The sequence below is a fragment of the Gorilla gorilla genome, chromosome X, assembly GCF_029281585.2.
Source record: "Gorilla gorilla gorilla isolate KB3781 chromosome X, NHGRI_mGorGor1-v2.1_pri, whole genome shotgun sequence".
Lineage (NCBI taxonomy): Eukaryota > Metazoa > Chordata > Mammalia > Primates > Hominidae > Gorilla > Gorilla gorilla.
Window position 1 is genome coordinate 46,860,297 of NC_073247.2, and position 17,701 is coordinate 46,877,997.

At 34.0% G+C, this 17,701-nt stretch overlaps 1 protein-coding gene across 1 annotated transcript in view; it reads left to right on the forward strand.

Moving 5' to 3' along the window:
* The window catches only part of CFAP47 (cilia and flagella associated protein 47), a 469,679-nt gene that overhangs the window by 390,198 nt on the left and 61,780 nt on the right, over window positions 1-17,701 (forward strand). Inside the window, exon 57 of the mRNA XM_019019001.4 lies at window positions 7,401-7,499. Coding sequence (XP_018874546.3) covers window positions 7,401-7,499 — 99 coding nt within the window. The remainder of the gene's footprint in view (window positions 1-7,400; window positions 7,500-17,701) is intronic.

The following is a 17,701-nucleotide window of genomic DNA, read 5'->3' on the forward strand; positions in this document are numbered from 1 at the left end:
TGTCTTTAGTCTCCATCAATCTGATTGAAAGAACATTATATTGTATCATCATTGCAAATTTTTTATATAATGTTGAAGCTGAACATGTCATTTACCTGTTGCACTTTGGTGCTTTTCCATCATTTCTTCATCTTCTTGGAATGAAATAATTTTAAATATTAAGAAAGTAATGTCATCTCATGTAAAATTCCCTTATAAGAATTTTGGCTGCGATCAGGAGAGGCATGTGGTGTTTAATAAATGTTGATTGCAAGCTCAAGGAAATTAGCATTTTAAGATGGAAAAGACTTGAGCATATGTATAAGCAGAAGGGAGAAGCCAGGGTTGAACAGGAGTTAAAGATATAAACGAGGTAAGGTTTAACTGATAGACTAAGGGTCTAGGAGGGTTGGGATCAGAACAGAGGTAAAGGAAGAGCTGAACAGGAGAGGATTTCTTCCTTAGGTGGGGGTAAAATAAAACAAATATGGATGTCAATAAATTGGTAGGTAGTGGAAGGGCTTTGGAATTAGGAGCAGTCATATATTTACATTTTTATCTGCTGAGGAAGAGAGATATAGTAGAGAATTTGAAGAGTGGAGTGGTGGTTTGAAATAACTGTTGGAGGAAAAGGAACATGGAGCTGACAAAATTAAATATAAAAGTTATTGTGTTTGGATGGGATTTAAATCATAAATTTAGATATGCACCAAAAAAATGTGTGTTTGTGACGTTTATACCAATTGTAGGGCACAGAATTTTTAGAATGTCGGCATACAAGGCGTATCAATGGATCTTTCCAGGGAATGAAATTTTCAGGATAGGTGCAGCCAAATGACTTTATAACTATGAGCATGTTATAAAAACAAATTTGGATTAAGATTTTAACATTAAAAATAAATTTTAAAATAATGTGTGACTTTCTAGTTTTCTAACATTGCTGTACATTTCTTTCTGCTATGTAACAATAAAACATAGCTTGACAATTAAAAATTGATCAGTCTTTTGCAGTTCAAAACAGTCTCTTTTAAGTAAACTCACTTGCTCTTGGGCAAATGTTCAGGCTTTGTTTCTCCCCCTTCTTCCTTAAACCTGAGGAGATATGAGACAAAGGAAGATTCACAGACCTTGAATATCTTATTTCTCTTTCTCTGTCTCCCTATCCTATGTGAAAAAGAACCTCTTTCCCCTTTGTTGCTGATGGCATCTCCCTTTCTGTTATATTCTTATCCTTCTCCCTTTTGTGGTATCTTTTTTAGGCATTATCTACGTATCTACTTGTGCTTATAGTCCTTGGTGGCTAAGCCTCACAATTTGATCTACAGAAAAACATGGTCTACAGAAAAACATGACTGATGAGAAGAATTAAAATATTTAATATATATGCAAAATATACTCATTAAAAACAGAGATTAATACTATATTAGTTCATTTTTGCACTGCTATAAAGAAATAACCGAGACTTGGTAATTTATAAAGGAAAGAGGTTTAATTGACTCACAGTTCTTCATGGCTGGGGAGGCCTCAGGAAACTTACAATCATGGTGGAAAAAAAACAGGCACGTGTTACATGACGGCAGGGAAGAGAGATCAAGTGTGTAGGAGGAAATATCAAACACTTATAAAACCATCAGATCTCGTGAAAATTCACTCACTCTCATCAGAACAGCATAGGGTAAACCGCCCCATAATCCAATCAGTTCCCACAAGATTCCTCCCTTAACACCTGGGGATTACAATTTAAGATGAAATTTGGGTGGTGGGGACACAAAGCTAAACCATATCAAATACCTTCTCATTTAAATATTTGGAAATGTCTTTAGATTATTTCATGATAGGAGTAGGCAATCTCATTTTGTCTTTTAAAAGAAGATGTAAATTTTCTTACAGATTCTACAGAATTAAAAAAAAATTCTTAGGCAAGTTGATAACAAGACTCATCTCACCAAATGGTTCCTTGCTGGTGTGAGGAATCTCACAGCTTTTCAGATGCTGCATCCTGCATTCCTCATTTCTCTCTCTCTCTCTCTCCTCATTAGCTGCAAATCCTGGAATGATTTCTTCCCCTTATGGATAGCATGGCAACTTGTGCATAGCTTGATTTAAACATCTGTCACACTCATTGTAGCTAATATTTGTTAATCCCACAATATTTGTGAGATCTTTGCAGACATGATCTATTAGTAACTTGAGCAAATGAGACAGAAGAGGCTTTTGATGCTTGTCTGCTGAATGACTGGACCATAAATAAAATACCCAAATTTCTAAAACTTAGAGATAATACAGTAGAAATTAAGTACCAAAGATCTTTGGAATATCAAAAGACATTATTTCTGGGAGAAGTAATAAAAATAGAAATAGCCAAGACATTAGCAGGAGAAAAGACAGAGAATTGGGCAATCCAGAAGTTTGATAGTGAGTTTGAAATTCTAAAAATGCTGCCTTCTTGGGAAAAGTAGTGAATTTGAAGATCTTTATATATTTTATATATTTCTAACTCTGTCTGTGTAGTGATAGAAGAAAAATTTTAGCTGTATTAAGTTTAACAGAGTTTAATTGAGCAAATAATGATTCATGAATCAGGCAGCCTCCTAAGCCAGAGTAGGCCCAGAAACCAGCGTAGCCACGTGGTGTAAGATTTATGGACAGCAAAAGGAAAGTGACATACAGAAAACAGAAGGGAGGTACAAAAACAGCCGATTGGTTACAGCTCTGAGTTTGCCTTATTTGAACATGGTTTGAACACTTGGCAACCTCTGATTGGCCAAACCTCAATGATTGGCACAAGAGTAGGCCTACAGTCTGTTTACAGTTCCATATAGCTTATGGTTCTCTATGTACAGAGAAACCTTTAGGCTGAACTTAAAATATGTAAGGAGGCAGTTTTAGGCTAAACTTTTTAATGCTATCTATCTATCTGACTATCTATCTATCATATATCTATTTATCTATCTATCATCTATCTACCTACCTATCAGAGAGAGAGAGAGAGAGGCAAAAGAGAGTGGAGAGATATGTTAGGATATTGAAAAAGTCTTAAATACTATCATAAGGAATCCAACTTTTATCCTTTAGATAATGAGAGTTTTCAAAAGATTACCTGTACTTTATAACCCACATTTTGAACGCTAACTGTAGAATTATTTGTGGATGACAGATATGGATGGGTTGGGGGAAAACTGGAATTGAGAAGCAAAGCTCAGAAGATTTAAGCCAGTAACAGTGGAAAAGTCCATGACCACAGGTAGCAGAAAAGCTCACAGTATATACCTAGAATTTTCCCAAAAACCTGAGAATCTGTTTCTTTAGCAAACATATTTAATGTTTCATGTGTCCAGACTACTTTTTCTTCAGACAACTATACTATGTTGCCTAAAAGTATGTTTCTAAAGGCTTACCTGTATTCCTGATATTTTTAATACTCAAGATGAGTGTTTTGTTATATCCATCTTAAAATAGTCCGATGCTAAATACTATTGTGGTTGTGCTATTTGGAGAAGAAATTGAGCACCTTGGGCACACACTGGTCTGTGCATTACAACAAACTTACCATTATTTCCTAAGGAGAATTTTGGCACCATTCACAGGGAATTACTTAGTGGAGTGGCTTGCCCTTCACTCAAGCATAAATACTTGTTATGCTCCACAATTTGCACATGAGGGTGTGAATCTGACCTTTAACTTAACTTTCAGTTAGGGCATATGGTGCCCTTGTAATTTAACAGGTGATACACAGTTGTGATTGAATCTGGGGACACCTAATAGTTATTACTGAGCACTTGATGTGTGTGATTCTTTAGGTTATCTCAGGACAACAAATATTCGACTAGTATTTATCTGGGCCATTGTCCAGCTACCAACACCTGTAACTCTTGGATATTTCCTCTGGCTGCCCTAGTGAGTTAATTTTTCCTCAACCTATGGATGACAGGAAGTGGTGGAAAAATATTACAGTTCCCATTCCCCTGAGCAGTATACCTTTGAGATGTGTGTTCTGCACTGGCTCTCAGAGTTCCCTAGCTGCCTTGAGCCTTATGTATCCACAGTAGTAACTTCCTTTATAATACCCCATTCATTGGAGTCCTTCTAATCTTTGTCTCACTTTTGCTCTTCCCTACTGGCATTTCCTGAGGTCACGTCCCAAATAACAGCTTCTGAGGAAACCCCAACTAAGACAGGAACCCTCTGAAATTGGCGTTATATCTGTTTTAAGGAGGATAAAATTGATTAATGGAGAGGCTTAACAACTTGTTCACGATCATGGAGCTATTAAGCGAAGGAAGTAAGATTAAAAACCCAACTCTGCAAAGCCAGGTTTCTGTGTACCTTTGCACATGGCTTCTCAGTAAGCAGGCAGAGCAATTTCTCACTAACTGTTCACCTAGTTATATATAAAACTGAAAAGCTCAAATGGAGAGATAGTAAAGGATTACAGGAAAGACTTGCAATCTGTTTCTGTGAGTGGTCTGAAATCTACTTAACAGATTAAATAGAAGGAGCCAAAAGCCCAGTACTTGAAATCAACTACACCCTCCCCCAACCACATTAAGAATTGTGTTCAGTGAATTTCACTGTGTTGTGATGTCGTTTACCCGTAACACCAGATTGCATAGAGATATTCTAAGGAGGTCATCATGATGTTGGTGGAGATGTTATCAAAGGCTTTCTTATTACATTGCAATCTTTTTTAAATGAAATCTTTTTAAGAATCAGCTGTTAGTATCAGGAAGAATGGTTGTCTCTTTTGAGCAATTGTCTGGTTTTTGTACTGTGGAGCCTGATTATGTTGCTACATTTTTCCTCAGTATATTAGTTTCTAAGAAAACATTTTGGCTTATTCCAAGTAAGTGACATGACCATACTGTGTCTCATCCGTGACTGCAGATGGTGTCCCTAATCTTGTTTCAACTTTCTAAAAAATTATTCTAATTCATCTTTTTTGTGTTTTATATTTTTGTGATATACCCAACTTAGGAATAGAACTCTTCACGCAAGGAGACGTTCAACCTGTAACAGGAACAGGGTAATTTTTTGTTTTGTTTTGAGACATGGTCTCACTTGGTCCCATAGGCTAGAGTGCAGTGGCACGATCTCAGCTTACTACAGCCTCCACCTCCCGGGCTCAGATGATTCTCCCACTCCACCCTTCCCAGTAGCTGGGACCACAGGCATGTGCCACCATGCCCAGCTAATTTTTTGTATTTTTTATAGGGAAGAAGTTTTGCCATGTTGCCTAGGCTGGTCTGGAACTCCTGACCTCTAGTGATCCACCTTCCTTGGCCTCCCAAATTTCTGGGCTTATGAGCCACCGTGCCCAGCCCTCAGAGTGAATGTTGGAATTCACATGGTAGAATTAGTTATGAAAATCCCTGGAGATCCTCTGAATCTTATCTAAAGTACATCCAGAGTTGAACAAATATTTATGTAATATATGTAGTAATCATTGCAAATAGCCAATCAGGATAAGCATGGTTTTATACTTAAGAAGAGAGACAAATTGGTGTAAGAAAATCTCCCAGAACCTAAAAATCCCTCCCAAATTCAGACATGCAACTTTTAAAATATTTGAATTAAGAAATAAATAGTATTGAGAAATTTGAGACTTTTTGGCAGGGAAGTTGGGGTATCAAATATATCAAGTTTTGTGTTTTTTTTTCTTTCTTTTTGAGACGGAGTCTCACTCTGTCGCCCAGACTGGAGTGCAGTGGTGTGATCTCAGCTCACTGCAAGCTCCGCCTACCAGGTTCATGCCATTCTTCTGCCTCAGCCTCCCGAGTAGCTGGGACTACAGGCGCCCACCACCACACCTGGCTATTTTTTTTTTTTTTTTTGTATTTTTAGTAGAGACAGGGTTTCACCATGTTAGCCAGGATGGTCTCGATCTCCTGACCTCGTGATCCGCCCACCTCGGCCTCCCAAAGTGCTGGGATTACAGGCGTGAGCCACCGTGCCTGGCCTATATTAAGTCTTTATAACTTAGTTTAATTGGGTTGTCTTAGTTTATTTTGCTGGTAAGAAATAGTTAATATTATTGTACTAATAAAAAGTAAATGTAGAATAATTATAACCATTTTTGAAGTGAGTAATCTGAGACTCTACTTGCTTACAATTATTTTATTTTTAGATGCTGATAAGATATCTTAACATTTGGAACTTGTTTTATTTGATTCTTGATTAACAACACTCCAAATTCAGTAAACAATATTTGAGAGCTTATAAAAATTCATATTCCCAGGTCCACATTCATTTATTCTGATTCATAGGGGCTGGGGTGAGGCCCTGCCATCACAAGCTATTCCAATGCAGGTTTTCAGAAGACTACACGTTTAGAAACACTAATCTATATACAATGATCTCAAAACATGTTTCCCTTTTATCGTATACCACTGTTAGTAAATATCTTTTGGCATTTCCTTCAATGTATATATATTTACATTTGAAAAATAACCAGTTAGCACTATCAACTCATATTTTTAATGTAAGTAGAGCTTATCTTTTTAATAGAGAATTAATAAACATATTTTGTATCTATTGGTTTGAACTTGTTAACATTGTTAACATTGGATAAATGTTGTTTATTTGTGCATATTTATATACAGGCCATCCTTCTGTATCCATAGGGAATAGATTTCAGAACCCCCAAGGATATCACAATCCACAAATCCCCATGTCCCTGATACAAAATGGCATAGTGTGTGCATGTAACCTACACATATACTCTCATATATTTTAATCATCTCTAGATTACTTAGAACACCTAATACAATGTAAATGCTATGTAAATAGTTGTCATAGTGTATGATGTAGGGAATAAAGACCAGGAAAAGAGTCTGTACATATTCAATGTAGATGAAACCATCCATTATCTTTTTGAAGATTTTCAATCTGCCTTTGGTTGAATCCATGGATATGGAACCCATGGATACAGAAGGCCAACTGTATTCATCAATACAATCTATTTTTAAACAGCAGGCTCAAATAGACTCTTAATATCTACTTGTTGAGTAGTTCACTCTTAATATCTGCTTGTTGAGTAGTTCAAATTAAAATTCCAAGATTTTTAAAATATGGAGATGTGGTCTTGCTATGTTGCCCAGACTGGCCTTGAACTCTTGGCCTCAAGCAATCTTCCTGCCTCAGACTCCCCAGTAGCTGGAATTTTAGGCACATGCCACTGTGTCCACCTGAAAGTTCCAAGAATTTATGAGTTTATTTTTTAAACATCATAGATAAAACCATTTATATTATTAAATATGTTCTTCAAAAATGCCATTTAAATCTCATTTTAAAATATACTTTGAAAGATATTCATCTTATAAGTTTCCTATTAGAGGATAATTTTTATTCTATTTCCATCTCCACCGCTGTTTTTCTTCTTGAATGTGACATTGAAGTGTAATATCTCTTTATTTTTTAATTAGGTGTGGAACATCCCAGGAATCTTGTCATTGATCATTGCTGGGATAGCTTCATCTATGAGAGTTCTGCCTTCAGATTTAGTTCTCCGAGTGAAATACAAGGTACAGGATTTCTACCTTACATTCTATCATTCTGTTTGTTGTTGCATTTCAGAGATAATGAAATATATGTCTGTTGCCTTAGTAAATATTTAACACAAAAATATAATTTTAAAATTTTGGAACAAATTTTAGTAAGTTGATGGAAAAACATGGATGGTAAAACCTATATATATATATATATATAACATTTGTATTATTTTTAATTCCTCAGAACATAAGTAAGATTTGCCAAGTATTTTAACTTTGAAATTTTCCATGGTTGAATAGCATACCACTTAACACATGGTTATATGAGTCAAGAAAGATTTCAGAAAATTATAAATAGTGTGTTAAAACTACTGGTACTAATAAAAAGTAGTATCAGTAGTTTTAATACTAATAAAAAGTATCAGTAGTTTCAACTACTGTTTCACTGCGAATTTATTACAGGGTATAAATTTTTGTTGTTGTTTGGTTTTGTTTTGTTTTTGAGACTATTTTTGTTGTTGTTGTTGTTTAGTTTTGTTTTGAGACAGAGTCTCACTCTTGTCACCCAGGCTGGAGTGCAGTGGCGCAATCTCGGCTCACTGCAACCTCTGCCTCCCAGGTTCGAGCAATTCTGTCTCAGCCTCCCAAGTAGCTGGGCTACAGGCGCACACCATCCCACATGGCTAATTTTTGTATTTTTAGTAGAGATTGGGTTTTACCATATTGGTCAGGCTAGTCTTGAACTCCTGACCTCAGGTGATCCACCTGCCTTGGCCTCCCAAAGTGCTGGGATTACAGGGGTGAGCCACCACGCCCAGCCAATATCTATTTCTTCTATATATTAACCACCCCACCTGTGTATTGATGAATAGGAAAAATTCTAAGAACTAATGAAGTTTCTTAAAAATCTAACGCTAAAAAATTATGAATTTGCTTAACAATAACAATGTTTTAAAAATATAAAACATAATTGTTTTGGTAAATATAAAATATGAATTATCTTAACATAATTAATATAAAAAATACTAACTGAAATAAATAACCACTACTAACATTTCAGTAAGAATGGGTTAATTAATTTCTCTTAAATTTTCTGTAGCCATAGCCATTTATAAAAACATCCTAAATGTCATTAATTGAATTCATTTGCTACAACTTCAAGGGACAGCTGGATGTTATTATTATTCTCACTGAATTATGGAGAGTGCAATTCGGAAAAATTAACTTACACAGAATCAAAATAATTGCTTAATGGCATACTTGAATCTTTTTGTGTTTCAAAATTTTTCTTTCTATTTCTTTGCAATGCATTAAAAAAAGAGTGAACAACAGTTCACAAAAGATAAAGTACAAATGGGCAAAAAATGGTTTAAAATATGTTCAATGTCACTAATAATCAGATACTGATTTTTAAAAATGACCATCTAGATTTTTTTCCTTTTTTTAAGTTTGTTTTTGTCTTTTAATGGAACTACAAATGCTAATGTTTCTATAGTGAAACTGGAATAATCAAACAATACTTGTGGGAATACAAATTACTACATAGTTTTTGGAAAGCACTCTTTGTAATGTATAAAAAGAAACTTTGCAACTGTCATTCTTTTGACCTAGTAATGCCAATTCTGTTGGTTGCAATGTAAAGTAGTACAACTGCTGTGGAGATCAGTTTGGAGGTTCCTCAGAAAACTAAAACTAGACCTACCATATGATCCAGCAATCCCACTGCTAGGTATATACCCTTAAGAAAGGAAATCAGTATATTGAAGGGATATCTGTACTTCCATGTTTATTGCAGCACTATTCACAATAGCCCAGATTTGGAAGTAACCTAAGTGTCCATCAACAGATGAATGGATGAAGTACATATGGTACATATATACAGTGTAGTAGTATTCAGCCATAAAAGAGAGAGAGAGAGATACTGCCATTTGCAACAACGTGGATAGAACTGTAGGTCATTATGTTAAGTGAAAGACAGACTTCTCATGTTCTCACTTATTTGTGGGATCTAAAAATAAAACAATTGAACTCATGGAGATAGAGAGTAGAATGATGGTTACCAGAGATTGGGAAGAGTAATGGGTGGCGGTGGGGCCATGAGGGGAAGAGGGGAGGGTTAATGGGTACCAAAAATTGGAAAGAATGAATAAGTTCTGGTATTTCATAACACAACAAAGTGACTATAGTAAAAAATAATTTAATTGTACATTTAAAAATAACTGAAAGGGTATAACTGGACTATTTGTAACACAAAGCGTAAATGCTTGAGGTGATGGATATCTCATTTACCCTGATGTGTTTATCACACATTCTATGCCTGTATCAAAATATCCCATAAACCCCATGAATATATATACCTACCAGATACCCACAAAAATTAAAAATTGAAACAAAGATATATTCAAAGTATGGTTAATGTATGAATAAATATACTTGATATTGCATTTTTTATAATAGCAAATAATTGAAAACTGCCTTCATGTCAAATAATATTGTTATATTTGTGGCAACTATTTATACATCTGCTTATACTTAATTTTACTGATTCATTAAATACGTGAGCCATTTTCTGTTTTTAACATTTCTTCCATTGATTCTACACTATCAATGTCATTCCACATTTTGAAATCAATTGAAAATTCACCTACATTTTCTTTTTCTTCTCCTTTGTTTTTAATGAGGAAATGGTTACAGGTAGGTAGGCAACTTTTACTCCTTCAATTTATCTATATTGTGCTTTTTTGCTGTGTAATGAAAACCTAATTTGATTGCCCCTCACTTAATTAGCCACTTTTCCATTTTTTCTTGAATAATAATTATTATTTTGTTGCTATTTATGTTTGCAGTGTGACTTATCTGATATTCAGATCATATATATACTTTTCCCTGCATCTGTATTTCAGATCTAATGCCAGTGCCATACAGTTTAAACCCCATGGTTTTGTTTTCTTATTTTCTTTCTTTCTTTCTGGTGTCTTTAAATGATTTATTTTCTCTTACCTACTTATTCTTCTAGTAAAAATTATAATAAATTTTTATCAAGTCCCCCCCAAATCCCAATAATTATTTAATGGCAATTACATTTAGGGACAACTACATCTTTATAGTATTTAAACTTCTTTTTCAGGGCCATTCATTTCCTCACTATTTTGAAACACAGTATTTATGACTGCCAATAAAATCTATATTTACAAAACAAAAATATAAACCTTCTAATAACTACTTTTATTTTAAATACTACAGTTAGTAGTTATATATAATGCAATTTTTATGCAACAAAGAGACCAACATTTGTGTTCCATTTTAAGAATTTTAGCTTGAAAAATAGAAATTAAATGTAGTTTATTAATTATAATTTCTATTTTTCTTATTGTCATAAAATATTTTTTCAAATTTAAACCAGTTTCTTGGTGAATTTCTTATTGTCTTCTCTAGTTTCTGCCATGACTTGCTTTCTAAGATAAACAATGCACACCGGCCTATGTAGTGTTTTTGACAGTTCATGATGTGCTCCCTGCTGCTCTGTATAGTAAGATCTCCAAAGGGGCTTGTTTATTTTATAGAAACTTTTTGTTTGCTCTGATATTTTTACATGCTATAATACTAGTTGTAGGAGTTTTTCTACTTATTTGAGGAACATAAAACATTAAGAGTACAACAGAAATGGCAGTTTGGCTTCTTATATCACTATTGGCATAAGACATTGGGGCACTATTGGTATTATAAAAATTACCTCTAGGGACACTATCATGTAACAGAAAAAGCATTTATACCCTTAAAACTAAGTGTTCCTACATTAACATAGAACATTTTCTTGGTGAATATTTGAGAACTGAAAGGATTACCTTATCCTTGACCAGTGTTTACCTAAGTATTTTGTAAAAACAAGAACACAAAGAAACAGAAACAACTAAGTTATATACACCTACTATGTAGCTACAAAAATAGAATTAAAAACAAATAAAAACCTTAAGTTCTATGCTTAAATGAATTTGAGAAATACTTGGCTAAACAAAGTTTCTTTATGGCAGGGTTTCCTAGGCCTTTTTTTTTTTCTCTCTCTCTCTAATGCTGTGTGTATTTTTAGGTAGAGGACGTGATATGTATTTCAAAATGTATTTGGCCAAGAAATATACTTTTGTAAATGTTATTTTCTCATAAACTGATTCAGCAGGGAAGTTCTAAACTTGCACCTTCTAATTTGCCATATGATGTGACAATGCATTCTATTCAATTTTATTCAATATTAGGCAGTAAGGGAGACTGAGTGACAACTGTTATGACTAACATATGTTCCTCAAGTATGAATGCTACTGCTTCATTTCATAATAGCAGCCATTCTATTCATCATCCCAGTCAATCTGACTTTACAAAAATTTTAGTCTCTGTATTACAAAAGGACATGGATAAAAATAATTTCTGTAATTATTTCTCATATTACTTTCTTTCAGAAATTTTACAATTCCTTGTGCTTATAAAGTTGTTTAGTAAAATTAGATCTAGATGTAGTTATATGTTGACCTAGATTGGAGCTCTAGCCACTGACACTATATTTTTCCCATTGGAAAAAGGGTTCACAGCCCTTTTATTCCTTTAAGCAAATATATATTTCTAGAAATTATTTCCTTGGAATGAGCTTCATACTATACTGTAGATAGTGAAGTACTTCATTTTGTTTTTAGAAAGTTCATTGTTCTTTTCGTTATCATTCAAAACTGGTGACAAGAACTAGACAGGAAGAAGAAAAGGGTCTTTCTGTCAGTGAAGACAGAAACCTTAACCTGCCAGGTTTTCACTTTGAAATGTTATCTTGTCTACAGATTTAATTAGGTCAAATAACCAAGAACGAGACAAGAGTGTAGGTGAATTGTGATTTCAAAGGACATCCTTCTACAAAGCTGATAAAGTTATAGGACTTGCAGTATTCTTTTTTCTCTTTTAATAGGAAATAATCAAATGTTACTGAAACAAGATTAAACTTGTGGAAATATATTAGCTGTAACATCGTACTGGGTCATCTGACTAACATTTAAAAAAAGTTGGAGGTTTAGCATTATTACATCTCTAGTGTTACTAGAGAATAAAGTACTACTTTACAAATCTACACATAGATGTAAAATTAGACCTAGAACGTTAGGAAGGCAGCCAAGGTATGGGGATTGAGCATTATGGTCAAATAATCTGTGTTCTTCTTTTGACTGTAACATGGATAAGCTGTATTAGCTTGGGCTGGTTTCTATCCTGTATGAACCCTATTTTGGACATTATTAAAAAATCTGTTTTACCTAGTAAGACATTTTGATAAACATACACGATTGTGTATGTGAAGACATTTCTGAACACTAAAACTATGTACAAATATATGTTATTGGGATTATTTGTATAGATGAAAATAGGTTAACTTCAAAATGGACTCCTACTTTTCCTCAATTTTATAGGAAACAAGATCTTTCACCTGCTGTTACATGCCAGGAAATACATTACTGGAAAAGAAAGAAATAGTTATTTTTCTTATGAAATCCATTTTTTTCTAGATGAAACAATTCCTAAGCAAATGGTTTTAATTTTATAAACTAAAATTACTAATTGATTAAATAATTTTGGTATCTTGGTGAATACCAGTTTTCTAGAAAATAACTTCTTATGGAACAGTTGATATCTATATCTACAGTTACATCCATATCTAGATTTAAATAGATATAAAAAATTATCCAGCCTTATTCCTTTTGACATTCCTAACCCTTCATATATTTTACTCTTCCTCAACATTTCTGTAGAAAAGACTCTCCATATTTCAGTTATTCATATGTTACCTTCACAATTTTTAGCATACCTTTGTATCACCTATATAATAATTTAAAGGCATTCTAATGGAAAACGGTGTCATTTACCATGAACAATAGCAATATACAATGTGCCAGGAGCTATTTTAATCACTTTACAAATATTAATTGATTTAGTCCTTACAACACTATAAGACAAATTCCATTAATATTCCTATGTTAGAGATGAATATGCTGAGAGATATATAGGAGTTATGCCCAAGAACTCACAGACAGTACGTGCTGGAACTTAGGTTTGAATTTGGCGCTTGGACTCTTACCCTCTACACAGTACTTCTATAAAACACCAATAAATAACTTAAAAAATGTAAACATATAGATCCCAGTATCACTCGAAAGTATCTTAAACATCACTGTTACGGAATAGTTTTCCTGGGAAGAAGACTCTGAAAGGAGGGTAGTAGGTAGGAAGTGTATTAGGGAGTGCTCTGAGGATCAACACAACTGAGGGAAGAGGATGAAGCAGGATTGAGTAGGGGGAGAAGATGGGGACAAAGGTGTCAGCTCACACAATGGCTAGCACTGAAGCTAGGATAGCTCCTCAGAGTTGCCCCAATTTGGGATGAAGATGCCAGGATTTTACACATCCTTCCCTCACCTTCCACATCAATTCATCATTGAATGCACTCTGCCCTCAGGAAAGGAGTTTCACCTTGGTCAGGTGACTCTCTTCAGCTGAAATTTAGGTACTATATACTGGCAATAATCTCAATAATCTGGGGCATAAAAAAGTCATGAAGATATAGTTCTCTTTTACCTAGAAGCTTTGTTGTTTACTTTTCATAATTTCATTACTCTCCATAATTTCAAGTATGGTAAGATATAGGACTCAAAGTTCCATTTAGTCATTATGTATACCAAATTTTCCTAGCAGCATTTATGGGTAAAGCCATACATTTTTTCATTGATTTTTTGTGCTATTTTTCTCCCAAATCAGGTGACAGTATATGTATGAGCCTGTTTCTAGACTTTATTTAGTTCAAATATTCTATTCATCTATCCTTGTAGTATACCATACTGTCCACTACTACAGCTATATAGTAAGTCTTGATATTTGGTAACATCAATACTTCAAACTTTTTCTCTTGTTCAGGATTTTTATAGTTATTCTAGATCCTTTGCACTTACATAAGAATTTTGGAATCAGCTAGCCAATTTCCAAACACACACACACACACACACGCACACACACACACACGTGCTAGGATTTTGATTTGAATTGTGCTATAAAGATACCCAAAAATTTAGAAGCGACTTTGAAACTGGGTAATAGGTAGAGAGTTGAACAGTTTGGAGGGCTTAGAAGACAAGAAGATGTGGGAAAGTTTGGAACTTCCTAGAAACTTGTTGAATGGCTTTGATCAAAATGCTCATAGTGATATGGACAATGCAATCCAGGCTGAGGTGGTCTCAGATGGAGATGAGGAACTTATTAGGAACTGGAATAAAGGTGATTCTTGCTATGCTTTAGCAAAGAGACTGGCAGCATTTTGCCCCTGCCCTAGAGATTTGCGGAACTTTGAACTTGAGAGAGATGATTTAGTGTACCTGCAGAAGAAATTTCTAAGCAGCAAAGTGTTCAAGATGTGACCTGGGAGCTCTTAAGAGTGTTCAGTTTTAGGAATTCACAAAGAGATGGTTTGGAATTGGAACTTATATTTAAAAGGGAAGCATAGCATAAAACTTGGGAAAATTTTCAGCCTGACAGTGCAACTGGGGGAAGGACACTCTCTTCTATAAATGATGTGGGGATAACTGGCTAGCCATATACAAAAGTATGAAACTGGACCCTTCCTTTCACCATATACAAAAATTAACTCAGGATATATTAAAGATGTATGTGTAAGACCTCAAACTATAAAAATCCTACAAGAAAATCTAGAGAATATCTTTCTCTACATTGGCCTTGGTAAAGAATTTGCAGCTAAATCACCAGAATCCATTGCAACAAAACAAAAAATTGACAAGTGGGACCTAATTAAACTAAAGTTTTCTGCACAGAAACAAACAGACCAACAAACATACAAAAACCTGTAAACACAGTAAACACATTGGGAGAAAATAGTCACAAACTTTACATCTGACAAAGGTCTAGTATCCAGAATCTATAAGGAACTTCAACAAATCAACAAGCCAAAAACAAATAATCTCATTAAAAATGGACAAAGGACACGAAAAAACACTTTTCAAAAGAAGATGTAAAAGTAGCCAACAAACATATGAAAAAATGCTAAACATCACTAATCATTAGAGAAATGCAAATCAAAACCACAAGGCCGTACCATCTCACGCTAGTCAGAATGGCTATTATTAAAAAATCAAATAATATCTGATGCTGGCATGGTTGTGGAGAAAACCAAACTCTTCTACGCTGTTGGTGTGAATGTAAATTAGTTCAACTTCTGTGGAAAGCTATTTGGAGATTTCTCAAAGAAGTTAAAACAGAGCATCCATTTGACCCAGCAATTCCATTACTGGGTATATACTGAAAAGAAAATAAATCATTCTACCAAAAAAGACTCAAGCATGCATATGTTCATCATAACATTATTCACAATAGCAAAGATATGCAATCAATCTAGGTGCCCATCAACCGTGGACTGAATAAAGAAAATGTGGTACATATATATCATGCAGCAATAAAAAACAATGACATCCTGTCCTCTGCAGCAACGTGAATGCAGCTGAAGGCAATAATCCTAAGTAAGTTAATGCAGGAACAGAAAATGAAATACCATATGCTCTCACTTATAAGTGGGAGAGAAACACTGAGTACACATGGACATAATTATGGGAAACAATAAACACTGTGAGGGTGGGAGGGAAGGGGGATTGAGTTGAAAAACGACTCATTGCGTACCATGCTCACTACGTGCATGATGGGATTCATACCCCACACCTCAGCATCATGCAATATACCCATGTAACAAACCCACACATGTTCCCTCTGTAGAGAATATAAAAGGTGAAATTATTTTTAAAAAGACTCCTTATGTTGAATATACAAAAATCAATTCAATTTGAATATAGTAGTAATAGATAACTGGAATTTGACATTAAAAATGTCATTTAAAATACAACAAAAACCCTGAAATTGTTAAATAAAAATTTAACAAAACACATGCAAGATCTTTATACTAAATACTAAAAAATCTGATGAACAAAATCCAGTAAGCCCAAATAAATAGGAAGCATATTATGTTTATTGATTGGAACACCTAATATTGTTAAAATGGCAATATTCTCTAACTTGATATACAGATCAAATGAATTTCCAATCTATGTCCCAATATGCTTTTTTGTAGATATTGACAAGCTTGTTATAAAATATATATGAAAAGACAAAAGAGCAGTAATGTCCAAAAAATTTTGTAAAAGAAGAGCAAAATTGGAAGATGTACACTAACAGAGTTAAGGATAAACTTACAACCTACCTAAATTTGTATTGGCTAAAGATAGACATATGAATCAAATGAGCACAAGGGAAAGCCCAGTTTTAGACACACAAATATAATCAACTGAGGTTTTGTGTTCTCAAGAAATACAAAATATATAATTCATACAAGCAAGATCCACTTATGGATGATCAAATTAGATGGTGAAAGCTCAAAGACAAAGAGAATATTTGCATCGGCTCAGTGTATTTCCGTGAAATGTTTATTAAATACAAACAGAAAATACTAATATTACAGTGATGAAACCTGGAGGATACCACCTCGATCCTATGATAAAGATTATCATCACTGGTAATAAAATATATCAACATCATATATCCCATGATAAAGAGGCACTGAAAAGGGAAAATAGTCTCTCTGATAATATTCTCCAAAATATATATTCTCAGTCTTATCATAAAATAATCAGGCAAACTCAAATTGAGGGACATTCTATAAAATAATTGACTTGTACTCTTCAAAGGTGACAAAGTCGTGAAAAGACAAAGAAAGGTAAGGACTTGTCACAGATTGAAGGAGAGTAAGAGATAATGGCAGCATCTAAATGCAATGTGAAATCTTGGATTGTATTCTGTGAAATGAAAGAACAGCAGTGGAATAATTAACAAATTTGAATACAATATATAATTTAATTATCTTGTTCCAATGTTTATTTCCTCATTCTGATAAGTGTAAATTTTCAATAATAAGTTATAAAAAATAAGTCAGTTGAGAAATATCATTTCTGGCATTATTTCAGACATCATTTTTGTTTTGTTATTAAAAATCTATTGCATAGTATATAATTTCTATAAGATCAAGGGTTTTATTTTTAATTTAAGGTAAATTTGGGTAAGTAATTTGATGAGTTTTGTTTGCTACTTTACAAAAAGCAGAACAAGGAGGATATCAAAACTGGACAGCTTATGTTCATTCCTGGAAAAATCCTTGATATACC